This window comes from Aspergillus japonicus (assembly GCF_003184785.1).
Source record: "Aspergillus japonicus CBS 114.51 unplaced genomic scaffold BO86scaffold_58, whole genome shotgun sequence".
NCBI classification, from domain to species: Eukaryota; Fungi; Ascomycota; class Eurotiomycetes; order Eurotiales; family Aspergillaceae; genus Aspergillus; species Aspergillus japonicus.
In genome coordinates, this window is record NW_020291695.1 from 5,556 (window position 1) to 23,682 (window position 18,127).

The window sequence follows — 18,127 nt, forward strand, 5'->3', positions numbered from 1 at the left end:
TAAAATACTAGATATATTTTAATATTAGTAGATAATTATATCTAAAAGATATTTTCTTTATTTTAAAATTTTATAAAAACTATACTATTTATTAGCTAGCTTTTTAGATGGTTAACTCTAGTTTTAGTTAAAATAATTAATATATACTTTACTTTCTAGTTAGATTAAAATTTCTTTTTAATAATAGTTAGCTTATATAGTTTATTATTTTTAAAAGTTAGTAATATTAATCTTAACAAATTTTAAAATATTTTTAAAGTAGATTATAATACTTTAAATATAAGTAATATTTAAACTTTCTAGTCTAGTATTTATAAAAAATTTTTAATTAAATAACAGTTAAAGTTAATATCTGTATTCTATTTAAAATAAAAATATTTTAAAAAATATATATAGTAAATAAGCAGCAGTAAAGTCTATTATTAACAGTACTTTTAACTAATTATTATAAAAATTATTAATAAAAAAAATTAATTTTTAAACTAGATACTAGTTTATATTTTTAGTTTATTTATTAGTTTAAAAATAGTAAGCTGTAAAAAGCTTTAGCTTAATTTAAAAAATACAGCAGAACTTTTACTAAAATTTTAAAATAAACTAAAATTTTTTATTAGAAATAATAGTATTTAAAAATCTAGTTTAAATATAAATAAATTTAATAAATAAATAGGCTATATTCTATATAGTTATATTTTTTATATATAAAATTAATACTACTTATTTAAAAAACCAGTTTATTATTATATATACTATATTATAATTTTATATATTTTTTAATAGTATATAAAAATTTATAAATATATACTATTATAATTAGTTAGTAGCTAAAAATTATTAAAATAGTTTTTATAGTAGTTTTTTTTAATAATTTTTATATTTATAGATTATATAATTATTTAAATATTATTAAGTATTTTTATTTTAAATATTTTAGTAGTAATATTATTTAATTAGTTTAAAAGTTTTTATTTATTTAAGGTATATAGTTAATAGCTGGCAGTATATTTTATTTAACAGTTTAATTTTTAATTTTTTTTTAAATACTACTAAATGTTTTTTATATAATAATAATCTATTTTAAAAAAAATAAAGACTATTTAGATTATTAGTATTTTTTTACTTTTAAATAAGTTTATCTAATTTACAGTTAGTATACAGAATTTAGTTAATTAATAGTAATTTCTTATTTAAAAAAAATAGTATAAATATTATTAATAGTTATAGAATTTTTAGATTTAGCTATTTAAAGTATAATATAATCTAATTTTATTTTTAGTTTATTAATTTATTAGTTTTTTTTTATTATATAAGTATATCTGCCAGTATATTTATCTTTTTTAAATTTATATTAAATTTAAAAATAATATTTAAATAGGAATTTAATTTATTATATTTATTAGGTATTTAACTTTTTTAAAATTATAAAATATTTTAATACTTTATAGTTAATAAATATTTTAAAAAACTTTTTTTTTATAGTTTTTTTAGTTCTGTTTTTTAGATTTTTATAGATTAAATAATAGCTAATATTTTTTTATTATAAGTATTATAATTTTATTTAGTAGATGTTATAATTTTAAAAAAAATAAAATAAAATACTATTAATTATTAATATATTAAATAAAAACTTTAGTAATAGTTTTATTTATAGTATCTATTTTTAACCTAGTAAAATAAACAGAATTATAATAGATTAGTACTGGTATTATAATTAAAGTATTTTTTAAAAATTTAAAAACTATCTAGTATTTTTTATTTTATATAAAAAAAATATTTTTATATATAAGTAAAATTAATAGCCGAGCTAGTTTACTATAGTTTTTAATAAAATATTAATAAAAAATTATAAAATTTAAAAAATAATTATATTTTATATATAGTTTTTAGAGTACTTTAATCTTTAATAATAGTTATTTTTTTTAAATCTATTTATATTTTATCTGTTAAAATAATAAAGTTTAAAAACTTAGTTTTAGTAATATAAAATTTATATTTATAAATAGTAGTTTATAAACCAGCTTTATATAGTTTTTTAAAAACTAATTTAATATAGATCTAATATTTAAAAAGATTATTACTATAAATAAAAATATTATTAATATAAATAATTATAAATTTATTAAAATATTTATTAAAAACTTTATTTATTAGTTTTTAAAATATAGTAGATTTATTAGTTAGTTTAAATAAAAGAATTTTATACTTAAATATACTATATTAGATTTAAAAAGTAGTTAAATTCTTTAAGTTAGGATTTATATAAATATAGTAAAAATTTTATTTAATATTTAACTTTATAAATACTTTAGCTTACCTTAATTAATTAATAATTTTATTAATTAATAATAGTAAATATAGATTTTTTTAGTTAATATATTAAGTTTTTAATAGTTTATATATATACAAAGTTCTTCTTCAGATTTCCAGGCTATTAAAATAGATAAAGTAAAAAAAATAGAACTTAAAATAATAAATTTTTTTTTAAATTTTTAATAATATAGTATTTTATAGCTTTTAACTTTTTTACTATTATTTTATATAATAAAAAAAATTTAAATAAAAATTTTTTATTTAGCTAAATTTTATAATTATAAGTACAGAACAGCAGTAGAGTATTAAAAGCTTATTTAAAAAATATCTTAATTAAATTATAATATTAAAAAACAAAGTTTTTATAATCTTTTATTATTTTTACTTAGTAAAAAATAATTATATTTTTTTATTAATTATTTTTTTAATTTTTTATAAAAAGATAATAAAAATTTCTAACTTTAGCTTTTTTAAATATTATTAAAAGCTGGTTACTTTTATTAATATAATTTTTAAATTAGCTACTTTTAGTTTTTTTTAATAGTTAATATTTTTAATAATAGTTTTATTTTTAAGTTTATTTTTTTTATTTAGATATAATATTCTGTTTATTTTAGTAAATACTTTAGTTTAGTTAGTTATATAAAATCTAGTCTTATTTAGATTTTATAAAGTTTATATTTAGATTACCAAATTTAGTTTTTTATTTTATTATTTTTTAATAATTTTTTTATAGGGGGGCTTGCTTTTAATAAAATATTCCAGTAAATTATAATTATATAAAGTTAATTTTTATATAGAATATATTTTTTTATAAATTAAGATTTTTTTATAGTATATTAGCTGCTGACTTTTTACTGTATATTTTTTAAATCTAAAAATTAATCTATTTTTTTATTTTATATTTTTTTAGTATACTTAATTAATCTTTTGGTATTTAATAAGGCGGAATAATACTACTTATAAAAATCTAAATTAGACTTTATTTTTAAATAAAAGTTTATTAAACTATATTAATTAGTTTTTATAGTAGTTAAATAGAATTTTCTACTTTACCAACTATAGTTTTTTTAGAATTATATTATAAGATTTTAGATCCAGTATTAAAAAGAAAATCTTTGTAAAAGGCCTTTTTTCTACTATTAAATTAAAATAGATTATATATATTAGGGGGGTGGAAGATTTTTTATTAAATCCAGTTATATTTTAAATATTTTATAGTCTAAATAATTTTACTTTTAAAAATATTTTTATTTTAACTATAAATTTTATATTAATATAAGTATAAATATTTGCTTTAGTATCTACTAGGATTTAAACAAAAACAGCTATTATATTTTTTAAAATTAGAATTTTAATTATAAAACTATTTTTAAAAGATTTTAATAAAGTTTTTAAATTAATATACTACTGGTTTATACTTAGTATACCTAAAATAAAAACTTTTTTTAAATAAAGTTTTTTACTAATATATTTTTAAATTCAGTCCTTTTTATTGCTTAAATTAAAAATATTTTTTTAAATAGTTATAATTTAAATATCTAGATTTTTTACAGTAGAAGTATTTTTTTAGCTAATAATATAGTACAGATCTTTTTATTTATACCAGGTCTAAATAGGATTTTAGTTTTATTTTTACTATTTAATAAAATAATTCTGCTACTTAAATTATTTTTTTAGCCTATAGATAAAATTTAATAATAGTATTTTATATTTTTATTAATACTTTTAAAAACTTTAATATAGATAGTAGTATACTATTTAAAGTTAATATTAAACTTATAAAACTTAATAAAAATTAGTTTTTTAAACTTTAAAAGCAACTTCTAGTAGAGGTTAAACTTTTAAAAATTTTTAAAAATATCTGCTTTACCAGCCAGGTAGTAAAACTAAATATAAAAATTATAAAATTTCTATTTAAATATTATTTTAAAATATATATACTTTAGTTTAGTATTCTACTTTTAGTTTAGATTAATATAGATTACAGCTAAATAAAATAAGATATTTACTATATTTTTAAAAAATTATTTAACTTTAGTTTTTAGTTTAAAAAATAAATATTTATAAATATTATTTTTATAATAACTAGCTATATAGGCCTTATATATAAATAGGTTTTTATAATAGTTAATATTAGTTTTAAATTTTTACTTAACTGCCAGTCTCCAGTAACACTTTTTTTATTATTAAATATTAGAAAATTAGAAAGTTTTATAGTTTTTTTAAAATATAGTACTTTTTAATTTATACTAATTATTAGAATTAAAATAGTATTTTACTGTGCCTTAACTTAAGTTGTTCTATTTTTTAAAGTATTTTTTTTAGCCTTTAGTAGATTAATATTATAAAATAGTACTTTTTAGTTAATTTTTAATTAGATTAGTTTTTTTTTTTAATTTATCTGCTTTAGTTAATAGTTTATTAATTTTTTTTAAATTTACTATAAGTTTTTAATACTAATTTAAAAATATATATAGAGTTTTTTTTATAAAAATTATAAAATTTTTTAGCTCTAATATCTCTACCAGAGGTTTTACTGGTCTTATTTATAAATAAAATTAATTTTTATATTTTTTTTAAATAATTTAGTTTTTAATATATTTTATACTATTATAACTGTTCTGGTTCTTTAGTTTTAATACTAGTTAATTTAAAGTTTAACTTAGTTTAGAGTCTAGTTTTTATTTATTAGTTTTATATAGTTTATAAGCTATAGTAACAAAGTTTTTTTAGTTTTAATAACAGTTTAGTTATATACAGGGGTTTTTAATTCTAAAATTTATATTTTTTTAAACTTATATTTTTTAAAACTAATTGTTATTACTATTAGTTTATATAGGAAAAAAGAAGACTTTTTAGTTATAATATAAATATATATTTTATATATTTAGTTATAAAAAGTCTTAAAAAGTAGATATTAAAAAAAGTAATACTTAAGATTATATAACAGGTAATTAGATTAATATAATTCTATTAATTTAGTACTATTTTAATAAAATCTTAAATATAGAAAGGAGAAGAAGAGAGGAAGGCAGCTATATATTCCTACAGTATTATCTTATTTATATATATATATTAAATAAAATAAACAGAGCAAATAAGTTAAACCAGTTTAATGGCCTGTGCTGGGTCCGTCCTGTTCACCCTCACATTACTACTATTTATTTACTATATATATCTTTTAAAATATTCCTATTCTAAATAGAATATAGATATTAACTTTAACTATTATTTAATTAAAAATCCTCTACAGATGCTAGATTAGAAAATATAAATATTATTTATATTTAAAATATTATAATCTATCTTAAAAATATTTAGAAATTTATTAAAACTAATATTATTAACTTTTAAAAATAATAAGCTGTATAAGCTAATTATTACTAAAAAAAATTTTAATTTAATCAGAAAGCAGAGTATATATTAATTATTTTAACTAAAACTAAAGTTAACTATTTAAAAAGCTAGCTAATAAATAATACAGTTTTTATAAAATTTTAAAATAAAAGAAAAATATCTTTTAAATATAATTATTTACTAATATTAAAGTATATTTAGTATTTTATTTTAAAAAGCTTTAGCTTATATCTACTAGTAATCTACTACTAAAATAAACTTAAAACTTAATAAAACTAATAAATATAAATAAAAATATAAAATATAAAGTAGATAAAATTCTTAACTTTTATATATAATAAAAGTACTTAATATACTAAATTAAATAAAAAAATTTAAAAAAACAGATTTAATATAGTATTTTACTAGTAATTTATAAAATATTTTTATACTTTTAAAAAACTTCTACAACTTTTATTTAATAAGCCCTAGTTTTTTAAAATATTTTCTAATCTAGCTGAAAGCTGCTGTAAAAAAAGCCTTTAAATCTAATTATTTTAATAATAATTTTATATATAATTTTATAAAATATATCTAATCTACTATTATACTGTAAAAATAATTTTAAAATAGACTTAGAAAGCACCCCTTATCTGCAAATAGTTAAAACTAATTTAAAAAATAGTATAAAAGTAAATAAAATAAATTTAATATAGATTACTAAAATAAAACTAGTTTAACTTATTTATTCTATTTATTTTATTTAATATATATATACAGATAAGATAATACTGTAGGAATATATAGCTGTTTTTCTTTTTTTTTTCTATATTTAAGATTTTGTTAAAATAGTACTAAATCAATAGAATTATATTGATCTGATCGGCTGTCACAATATCTTAATCTTAATCTGGCTATAATCTAATAATTAGATTAAAATATAAAATTAGATTAATTATTAAATAGTATAGTTAACTGCAGTTATTTATTATATTTATATTAATTTAAAATAAACTATTTAAAAAAAAGTTAGATAAAAATAGATAAAAATAAACTAAAATCAGACTAAAATCAGATAATAGTATTTTATTTTTTTTTATTTTTTTAAATTAAATTTACCTATTGAAAAATTAGACTTACTAATTGATTATAAATTAAAGTAATTAATAATATATATATTTTTATATCTGATTATAATCTATAGTTAAGTATAAAAATTTTAATTAATCTAATCTGATCTGGCTGTTAGCCACTCTAACTGAATTAGACTTGAATTATTAATAAATTAGAACTTTTTATAGTATTAAAAACTTATATTTAGAAATTATATAATCTTCCAAATCTATAATTAAAAATTAATATAATAAGCTATTACTGAGAGAAGATTTTTAAAAATGTTTTATAGAAAATTAAGATAGATAGCGTTTATTATAAAAAACAGCTCTAATATAAACAGTAGGACCTGTTTATATTAGCCTTTAATAAAAAACCTTAAAAATATATTTTTAAAAAGTTTTTAAGATATTAGAAGAGACTTTAAAACTTTAATTATAATTACAGTGGATTTTTTAACCTGACGGTTAACCGTTTCAAGCAAAACAGTTAAAAAATACAGATATATGTATAAAGATAAAATACTATATAAATCTTTATATAATTTAATATATTGTAATCTATAGTTTAAACATGTTATTTATATTATATATATATTTCCATTATTTAATACATCACTAATACGGTATATTACTCAACGGTTAAAAGTTGACCAATAAAAATAACCGAAAACTGATTAGCCATGTATTAATTATAGTATAGCTACATTGGATTGTATTCAAAAGATAAAATATAAATATAAATAAGAATATATTCCTATTACAGTTTAAAAACATAGATATACAATAGAAAATAAACTCAAATACAGATTTCAAAAGCTTGGTTTTTAACCTGGTTTTCAACCAAATGCACTCTAAATATAATTTTTTTATATATATTTAACAGTACTCGCTTAAAGCTTTAATCCAAAGTTTCTAAAAAAAATATTAATTATAAACTATATTATATAAATAAAGTAGAATATATAATATTATTATAATAATTCTTAAAAAAAATGGTAGTTAATTAAAATATTATAAAGCTAAATACTTTAACTAATATTAAGTCCGAAGTTTAGAAGAGATGATACTAAATATTTAATTATTATTATTTACTATTATATGTAATAATTAACAGAAAAAATAATATTTATATAAAATAAATAAAATAATTATAATTAAATTTTTATTAATATAAAATCTCAATACTGGTCAGAAGCTCAGTAAAACTTTATAAGAATTTATATCTTTTATTAACAAATATTTAGTTAAAATAAAAAAAATTTATAATTAGAATTGATCTAATAGTTTACTGTAATTAATATTTATTTAATATCTAAAAATCTTAATAACAGCTGTATATATATATTTTTTAATAATTATAAAAAATAGTCTTTAGTTTATACTCAATGAAACGGATTTAGTTTTTAATAGAAAAATAAAATAATAAAATTAACTATTTATTTAAATTAAATATACCTAATAGTTTAGAATAATAAATAATAGATAATAACAAAATATAGTATTTAATTTTAAAAATTCTATTTATTATAAACTGTAAAGGCTTAGAAAAGAAAATAATTAAAAAGAGATTTATTTTCAAAAAATAAGTAAGTATTTATAATAGTATATTACTTAATATCTAACTAATAATTAATTTAAATACAATTAATATTATTTTTTTTATAATTTTTATAAAGATAATAGTTTATAGAACTAACTTCTATATTTTAAATTCAGAAATATTATAAAATATAAAGATATATAATATAATAAATATAGAAAATTCTATTACAAGATGATATATTGTTTTAAAAATTATTTTATTTTATTAATAACCTCTTTTAATTAAAGTAAAATAATAGTTTTTAAATTTATATATAGATTTTAGAAAGGATCATCTTTTATTATTAATTTTAAAAAATAAAAAGTTTTTTTTAAAAAAATTAGATATAAAATAATCTTTCTATTCTTTACAACACGCGTAATCTTAAGATTTAGAAAAAAATCTAATTTAAAAAACTCATTTTAATTAAAGTATTATTATAATTTATAAAGATTTAAAAAATAAAAAAAACTTAATAATATTTTTAAAAATAAATCAGATAACTGTAATTAATTTATAATTCTAAACCTACTATATAAATAATAAATACAAAAAGAAAATGAAAAATATTTTAAAAATAGTTTATTTTATTTTAAAATATATTTTTATAGAAATATAATATATTATATTATAATATACAGTTAAAACACCTGCTGTAATATTATATTTTATTTATTTTAATGAAATTCAATAAATAAAAACTTATATTCAAAATCTAAAAGTATAAAATAGATTTTTATTTTAAACAGAACTGATTAAGATATAATAAATTAACTTAAAAAATAGATTTTCATAAAAAAATTTAAGAAAAGACTTTTATAAAATCTTATATAAAAAATATAATATTTAATATTAGATTAAATAGTTACTAAGAAATATAGTTATTAAAAAACATTAAATAAATAATATAATATAAATGATATAATATAAATATGTCAACAATGTGGGCAGATTGGCCAGTTGGCAGCCTCAGGCTCGCCAGTTCGCGGCCTCGGGCTCGCCAGTTCGCCACCACTGCCAGGCGCCACCTCAGGGCCTGCTCGCCTGCCATTCCTGCTTGCCCGCCACCTTAAGCCCTGCCTGCCACTGAAGATATGCCTCAGGCTCGCCAGTTCGCAGCCTCAGGCCAGTTGGCTGCCTAAGGCGACCAGTTGGCGGACTGATGTTCCGAGTTCCGCCCACCCTGCAGCGGAGCAAAAGGCCTTACTTTCATTGATTATTCTAGGCCCTATTCAACCACTGGTTCTATTGTTATCAGCCCTGTTCTATTCATATGATCTTCATATGAATTTCATATGAATTCATATGTTTTTTATGTGTTTTTAATAGCCAATTGGCTATAAATAAGGATGAAAAGACCCATGGAGTTCTACTCAGAAGAAAAAATCAGTTCAATCAGTTTTAGAATTAGTTTAATTAGTTTAATCAGCTTTAATCAGTTTCAATCAGTCTTTCCAATCAATTCTAGCAGTTAGCCTATTTTCCTATTTATCTAATTTTAATTCTTTTATTTTTCTCTCACTTTCACCTCACTTTTGCACCCAATTTGTATGCAAAAGTGAGACTTCAATGAAGTCTTTCTGAGAAGCCTCAGAAAAGTTCTTAGGTAGGTATGGGCTGCTGTAGCGGGAGGTATTCTATAACAACTTAGATTTATGTTAGTATAATAAGTTGTATAAATAAATATAAGCTTCCAAATTTTGCACAGAATATGCCAAATATTCCCCAATTCTAATAATTTATAGAATTTCTACTTTTATCTACTATTTTATAATATATTCCACAACAGGTTCTTAGCTTATATATTTATATTATAATAAAGATTATCCTTTCAGTCAGCTTTAAATATGGCCTTATAGTTCAGTTCTAATAATAAAATACTATAATCCACCTTTTATACTCTTCTGCAATATAAAAGAAGTAGCCTTTATTTTTATAAGTAATAAAAATATATTTAGCTATCTTTTATTTTATTCTTAGTCCTTAGAGTTTCTTGGTAGCTTAAACTAAAGGTAAATAAATTAGTATATCTGCAGTATAGTTAATAAAATTTAATAGACCAGCTAACTGGAATATTTTTTAATATATTTTTATACAACTTCTTTATAAAGGCTGTATACTTAAAGTTTTTAAAATATAAACTTGTTGCTATATACTGCTAAATAAATACCCATCTTATTATCTTAAGCTAAAGATATTAGTCCTAAGCTATTTTATATATAGTTTAATATTAAAGGTAAAAAATATTTATAATAATTATATATCTTTCTGCCAAGGCATATGTTTACAGCACTTTAAAAGAATATTTAAAGTAATACTATATAACTTTAGTATTTTATAATAAAAAAAAGTACTGAGTTTAATTCTGTCTTTAAATTAGCATTTTTTAAAAAAAGTAAAAAAAAGAAAACTAAACTAAAGGTTTTTATTTATAGAATAAGTTATTTAATATATACCTAGAAAAGGTATAGTACCCTTTATACTACTAAGCCTTATTTAGCTTTTTAAATATTTTTAAAATAGTATATTATATATATACTATAAATAAACAAGTTTTAATACCTCTGGTACAGTTAAATATTGTAAGGTTTAAAAGAATAGTAGATAAAAAAAGTATAGGTTTTAAATAATTATAAAATATTATTAATCTATAAATAAAGCCTTTTTAGTAACTTTTATTAGAAATTAAATTAGTACTATTAGTACTTAAGGGCATATCAATATTAAAAATTTAGATTAAATATAAAATAATTATTAAATTAGGGTTTAATATTTTTTAAAAACCAGGTAAATAACAGCCACGCCGGCGAGATAAAAGTGGAATATATAATATTAATAGTATATATTTTATTTAGATTATATAACTAAATTATATAAATTTAGATAAGGACTTAGGGTAATGGTTACTTCTTTAGTATTTACTCCCGGAGCAATCTGGGATTGCTTAGGGATTGCTTAGGGATTGCTTAGAATATACACTTCTGTACTTTCCCTACACTTTGGGCTGCTTAGTGAGCAAAAAGCGGCTCCAAGTTCAACCTAAAGCGGAAAGGGAAACTTGCTCAATTTCCGCAGCAATCCAGTTCGTTAGTAGCCCCAGGTTACTTATTCCTTGTTCATTCTCAGAGGACGGAAGAGACCAGTTCTTGAGCACAGGGATTAAAAGTTCCTCCTCAAAATTTGCTATTCTTCTCCGCAGAATCTCGCTCTTGTAGTCCATTCTCTTCGCCACTACCTAATCAAAATTCATCTGCTCACCCACTTGACGGGGCGTTTGCCGGAGCATCCGCAACATTTCTTCAGACACAGCTTGCAGAGAATCTTTGCCCCCATTTGCAATATACGAGCTATTCAAAAACAAGCCGGCAAATCCAATCTACACAGATTCAAGCAATTCAATCCAGCGCAATTATCCAGACAATATTCTCCGACGAGTATTCCAAATACCACATGGACCCCGACCCCAACCCCAACCCCGACAGTTTCTCACCCCACCAGACTCTAGGGGCATGGTTCGTAGTACGGTTCCCCCATGCCGTCACCACCCAAACTTCACCACTGCGGAAGTAATCCCCCGCTCGAGACAAACAAACCAGAGAACCCCAAAACCTGGATCGACTTTGGGAGTCCAAGATACTGTCGCTCGTGTTTTTCCTTTTCTTGGGGGGGCGTGAATGAGGGGGTGGGGGAGGGAGATCTTCGGTCTCCTCCCCGGGTGAGTCGTTTCTGCGGTACAGTACAGTACATGCTCTGGATCCAGACGATGGATGGTCAGTTATGATATTAGAGTCACGGCAGAATGTGGAAGGTCGATCCGAAACCTCGTGTTTTGCGATGTACATCACAGTAACAAGCAGATATGATGGGCAGTGGGGGTCTGGTCTGGGTGTCCCCGAGGGTGGGTGCGAAGGAGATGTACAAAACCCATTGACATGACGGCGGGGAATAACCCCGCGGCAAGGGACGTCATCCAACTTGAGTAAATGCAATTAAACCTTGGGACGGGGCGTTGGGGAATGATCGCCCAAAAGCCCACTCCCGGCAGGACCCGGTCGGTGGGCGCCGTAGTGGCCCAGCCCTGCGGATGGCACTGGATCCATACTAAAGTAATAACCCTCAGCCAGCAATCAGACTGCCAACCGCAAAACAACCCCAGTGGAGGTATACGTACCCAGACTCCGGAGAAGGCGGAGATGTCATGACAAATGCTTACCCATGTCACTGGGCTTTTGACACTCCCTGGTGCTTGCTGACGTCTGATAAAGAGACAGGGATTGACACTCGTAACGTAAAGCTTCCATAGATGCTCGATACAAGGATGGACACAAGAAGAAAAATTGAGGTTGGAAAGTGATTATGTAGTTTAGATAGTTGAATTATTCTGAAGGATCTGAGCCCCACTATTGATACATTAAATCTAATTATTGTAACCCAAACGCCGTGGATCTAACGCTTTTTTAGATTCCAACCCTGAAACATAGAATCACATACTCCAAGAAGGCGATGCACTGAAACACGCAAAAGATTTCGCAACAAAGGTATAATGATGATTAAACAACATAGAGAAAAAGTTCAACAAAGATTATTAGCATAGGATAGCTTCAAGAGCTTCGACATCGCCACCAGCATTACGCACTGCATTCAGCGCGGCCTCGCTCAGCTTGCGCCGTCGGTCGCGGGCTTCTTGTTCGCGTCGTGCCTTCGTCTTCGAGCTGCCGCTGGGTGCCACCCCGGTAAGAATCTTCTTGCTGTCGTTGGCGGTGAAGTTCACGAAGGACACGGTGACGGCCTTCCCGCGGGGACTGCCCGAGCTGGTGACTTTAGTGGCTGGTTTGGGAGCGCTCATGGAGTTGCCCGATAGTTTGCGACCGTTGCTATGACGGCGAGGGGTTTTGACCCCTCCTTGGCATTGGACAATCGGTCTGCCTGTCGGAGGCGATCCGCTTCCCGGGGACAAAGATGGGGAGCGTGAGGTACTTTGTAGTTGCGGTGTGGTGAAGGACGACGATTCCACGGACTGCTGGATACTAGAGGAGCCGTGACTGTATGAGCGGCTTTGCTCGCCGCTGGCAGTGGATTGCATGCCAGATGGTGGGTATGAGTGACTTTGTGGTTGAGAAAGGTTAAATGAGGAAGGATCCAACTGGATCATGAGGCCTCCCTGTAGCATGTCATGTTGATTCGTAGAGCTCTGCGTCGGCCGCTGAGGGCAAGGCGAGGCGATAAGTTGCTGGTAGGAGGGTTGCCGCGGGGCGGTCCGAGACGTCATCGGTGACCACCACGTCTGCGCATCGTGCGTCTGCAATTCGGGGGTGTACGGTAAGCTAGAGGCCAGAGAGTCGGATTGCCATGAAGACATTGATTGAGGGTCGGAAGAAAGCGGGGAAGAGAAGATGTGGTCGGCCGAAGGCGGGCTTGACGTGCTCAGCGTGGAGCTGTTCGATTGACTCAGGAAACGTTGTTGCTGTCTTGCCAGTGCGCCAGCCGATGGGGAAGGCATCGTGATGGCAGGCGATTGAGTGAACATGCCGGAGTCATAGTGGGAAGGCATTTCTGATTCTCGAGGCAGCGCTTCTGCAGAACACGCCATAGGCATACTGACATGATCGGCAGCCATGTTTTCTTGTTGAACGAGGATATCTGATGGTGGTGGTGACAAGGGTAGCTGAGCTTCGGAGCTACGAAAGGCAAAATCTTGAAACCGCTGCGCCCATGCCTCGGGGTAGGCCATCCTGCTTCGTTGGATCTGAGACGAGCGCGTCAGGCTGGGCGAAAAGCTTTGCTTGCGTAGTAGAGCACGACGATCATTGGAATCACGATGACGGCGGATCGACTTGGGAGTGACCAGCGCACTCTTGACTTTGCGACTGGGAGTAGCCGGAGGAGTGGACGGAGAAGTGCGGGTGTCGGCGGAATAGGCGACGGAGGGAGCTTCAAGGGTGATGCTGAGATCTGAGACTGCCGAGGGGTGGATGGTGTCCTCTAAAGAGAAATGGCCTTGGCCTGAAGAAACATCTGCGTCTTGTGCCAGACACCAGAAGTCCCGGCTCCACGACTGCACTGATGGATGCTGTTGCTTGGATGTGGAGATGGTGGGCGAGAGCTCGCCACAGTCGCTTGACAATGAATCCAGTTGAAATAGTTGGTCAAGATCGCCGGGGAATGAAACGTCTTTGTGGCCATCTGCACAAGAGGTGTCCACATTGACGTACTGGTTGAATAAATCATTGAAAGTGTGATCCAAAGGTTGGGCAAACATTGTGTCGAGTCAAGTCGGAGAAACCCCTTCCGTTTGCGGAAATCGAGGTCAGGGAAGCTGCCAGATGGACCCAACAAAACCCGCTGGAACGATTAGATTTTGACTGACAATTAAGCTCAGCGGGAAGGAAAAGTCTGGAGCAAGAAGGAAAGCCCCGGATAAGGTGCCGATAAGCTGTTCAGAATGGTTGGTATGTAAGTATGTAGTGTTTGGTAGGTTGGGTAGGGTTTGCGAATTCGCAGTGGATGAAGCTGGATGTTTGGTGCAATGTTTGAGCTGTAGGCACGGTTTGACAAACTGACAATCGAAGAAAACAGTGCACAGGATGCAAAGAAAACAAAGCTATCAAACAACAGAGCAATGCTCCTATTTGAATTGTCACGATGGCCGCCAGCCTCTGGGTTTCTGCATACATTCCTCGAGATCTAAAGATGGGTGAGGAATGCGGCCTCAGCAAATGGGCATAGTATGGACTGCACCTCACCATGGCCCACCCACCATGATCGACTGGACAAACAGACCCACGGCTTGCGCACCTCCTGTCACTGCCAATCATTGTGCCCGAAGACCCTGGTGGCTGGAGGCCTGTCCATTCAGTGCCAGGGCTTGGGTTCCCCAATGGCCACCCGCTGGAATGCTACCCTGACTATACCAGAAACAGCTTCCACGTAGATCAGCTGCGCAATCATAGGTTCCAGTGCGAGGGTGACAAATCCACCGTTTATTGTTTGGTAGAAGTCTGTATTGGTTCCAAGTAAGTGGGTTCGAGTCCTGGGTGACATAATGACCACTGAGCGGCTTAAGGGGCGTGTTGGACAGCCAGCTACCTACCTATCTAGAGATGACCAAGTGACGGAAAAATACATCCAGTCTAAGCGTCATGAGGATTCTCCTTCCCCATAGAGCAGCTCTTTCACTGTGTTGAAATCAAATCAGGTTAACACCTCGTCTTGACTGCAGTTCTGCACTATGCCTTGCTCATCCGTCATTCGTAGATGCCAAAGAGCCAGGAAGGTTTCGGGCACTGGCATGTTGCGGCTGGGAAGAATGCGAGCCCCCAGCAAAAATGCATAAACCACACAACCTTTCAACTGCTTATGGTAGTTGACAATCTAGAGCCATAATGGCCTCAGGCCTAAGTAGAGTACTGACGTGAGGTTTCTAATTTTATCCTCAATGCATCTGAGTCACGTGCGCTGGATTCCCTGTGCTGCACCGTGCTCCACCCATACACAAATCTATCATAGATTAGAGATTCAGCTTTTGCTTGACAGGATCAATTTGCAGCGACTTGTAGGCAAAACCTCATGCTCTGAAAAGCAACGTGGGCCACGCGACGAACGGGATGCGCATGCAGATAATCGAACATGGAATCGAACTTTAAATGCAGCGCCACGACAGTTTCTTTATTCTCCATCTTGGCGAAATCAAGGTGATTCGTCAGGCGAAGGAGATCTTCAGCCCTCATAAGCTGAGGAAGTTCATTCAAACATCCCACGGGGGAGATGTTTTCTCTTTGTCTGGTGTCAAATTCCTTTCCATGCCTAGCGTACCATCCGCTCCGTACCGTCCAATTTGCGGTTGACTCTTGCCCCTCTCATGCGCTAGGGGACTTACAATGGCGGCCCCAAATGCCCCAGAGCCCGAGTACCACTGTTTGCCCGGTCACTTTCACTCACTTCCCCCACGGCACGTCTCTGTTCCGTCTTCCGTCGCCTACTCCACAATCCATGAAACCCTGTACTTGGGATGTACCCCAGCTTCGAGGCAGGCACAGATGACACCTAGTGTCACGCGGTCAGGCGTTGTTTTCGTAGCTTACCCACCGTCAGCTCTCTTGCGCCCGTTTCCAATATCCAAGTTCCTTCGATTCTAGGATGGCAAGTTGACAAAGGTGGGTATGGGTGCATACTCCACAGATACTCATCAGTCGCACAATGGTCTTATAGGAACGTAACTTCAGGCGACCACTGACTACTCTTCATCGCCTATCCCATAGTCTTCTTTTTCACGACTGAATCAACTAAAGGCTTGTCTATAATATGCGAATTGTTCCAGTTAAAAACCAAGCTCGACGCGGCGCCATGTCAGCCGCTCATCAATCGTACCTGAATTCAAGATGCGTTTCTAGATTTCATCATAGTCGGCGATCTCGACAAAGGTCACATTATATTCTTGAACCGGCGAATTTCTCTCGGCGATCCTCCTACCATGTTATTGGACACAAACTCATTGGGGTGGAACAAGGATATCAACACCAGATGATAGTGTGCTTACCTAGTACTCCTTAGCTATCTAATTGCCATTGACCCTGCACTCCGCTATGCAGGGGCCCGAGCAGAAATATCAAGATTCAACTTCACGGCCATGAAGCTCTCGCATATGACGAGTATAAGAGGAAAGAAAAGTTATGCCGTGCAGGACAGTTCGAGGTCCATGATAGAGAGGATCATGCTGCGTGATCATGCTGCGGTTAGAAAAATAATAGCCAATACGGTCAATTTAACTACCCAAAAAGACATGAAAGTCATGCATAAGGCATATTACTTATCTACCGACAATGATAGTCTCTATTCGGGTACGTGGACTGCTCTTAGAGAATATATTCAAGCTGTGTCAGCTACGCAATATAAGGAATCTCCTATCGGATGGCGCAGATCTCATGAATGACTCGATCGAAGCCTGTACGTCCCAGTACAGGCTCCACCACGAACTTACCCCACAAGTCGATCAGCCATCTATCTTTGACTACGTGAAGTGTGAGTCTACCTTCTAGCTCGCACTTGCAAATGCAGTGAAAATGACTATACTCATCACAGGCCACTTCTTTATAGAATTGGGCATAGGACCCTGATAGTATGCAGCCAAAGAAGGGGCCCGCCTCTGGGCGAGCCAGCCGCTCATTGAAGAACTTGAGCTCCAGTTTCTCCTCATAGTACCCCCAGTCCGTAGACTCCGGGTCGCCCGCTTCACATATCTTGAACGTGAAGAAGTATCCATTTGCAGGGCCTCTATCGAACAAATCGCTGTACATGGTGGAGTGGGTCATTTTGCTTCTTGCGTCTGGGGCGGATATCATAGAACGGATTTACTCTGAACATGTTTGATGAAAGATGAACTGTAGACTTAGAAGAGAGGATGGTTTGTGCATCGATCTTTGTAGTTTACAGAACTTTCGTTTTTTAAGCCTCTTACAAAAAGTAAATCGCCTGTTCTCTTGTTATCTGGAAAAGGAGGCCCCGATTCTTCCTCAACTCTGCTCTTTGTGCAAGCGGTTGGCTTCCTGGGATTCTTCACTCCACGAGGGCCCATTGGCCGGTCCATCGGAGAGATATCATCGGGGTATGTGGAATTGGAGCGAAAAAGTTCTGTTGATTGCAATGGCGCGCGTGTACGGTGGTGCCCTGCTTTAGATATGGGCCAATGTTGTAGCAAGCTGGCTTGAGGTTTTCTTCTTATCTAAGATGGTTCTCGAACGAGACGTGTATCAATTAGCACCACGTCATGCTGTCATGTTCCAGT

The 18,127-nt window shown here is 29.2% G+C and overlaps 3 protein-coding genes across 3 annotated transcripts; 1 reads left to right on the forward strand and 2 right to left on the reverse strand.

Moving 5' to 3' along the window:
* Nucleotides 1-12,931: 12,931 nt before the first annotated feature.
* Nucleotides 12,932-14,605, reverse strand: wetA (developmental regulatory protein WetA; the record flags this gene model as incomplete). The annotated part of the gene is made up of 1 exon (XM_025677297.1): nucleotides 12,932-14,605. One exon carries the CDS (start codon nucleotides 14,603-14,605, stop codon nucleotides 12,932-12,934), a length of 1,674 nt encoding a protein of 557 aa, XP_025524266.1.
* Nucleotides 14,606-16,134: 1,529 nt separating this feature from the next.
* BO86DRAFT_391790 (uncharacterized protein) lies at nucleotides 16,135-16,496 on the forward strand. The gene has a single exon (XM_025672674.1). It carries the CDS (start codon nucleotides 16,224-16,226, stop codon nucleotides 16,479-16,481), a length of 258 nt encoding a protein of 85 aa, XP_025524267.1. The 5' UTR covers nucleotides 16,135-16,223; the 3' UTR covers nucleotides 16,482-16,496.
* A 750-nt stretch (nucleotides 16,497-17,246) lies between these two features.
* On the reverse strand, nucleotides 17,247-17,639 carry BO86DRAFT_382151 (uncharacterized protein; the record flags this gene model as incomplete). Its single annotated transcript, XM_025670800.1, has 2 exons — nucleotides 17,247-17,287; nucleotides 17,324-17,639. 2 exons carry the CDS (start codon nucleotides 17,637-17,639, stop codon nucleotides 17,247-17,249), a joined length of 357 nt encoding a protein of 118 aa, XP_025524268.1.
* Between the last annotated feature and the right edge of the window lie 488 nt (nucleotides 17,640-18,127).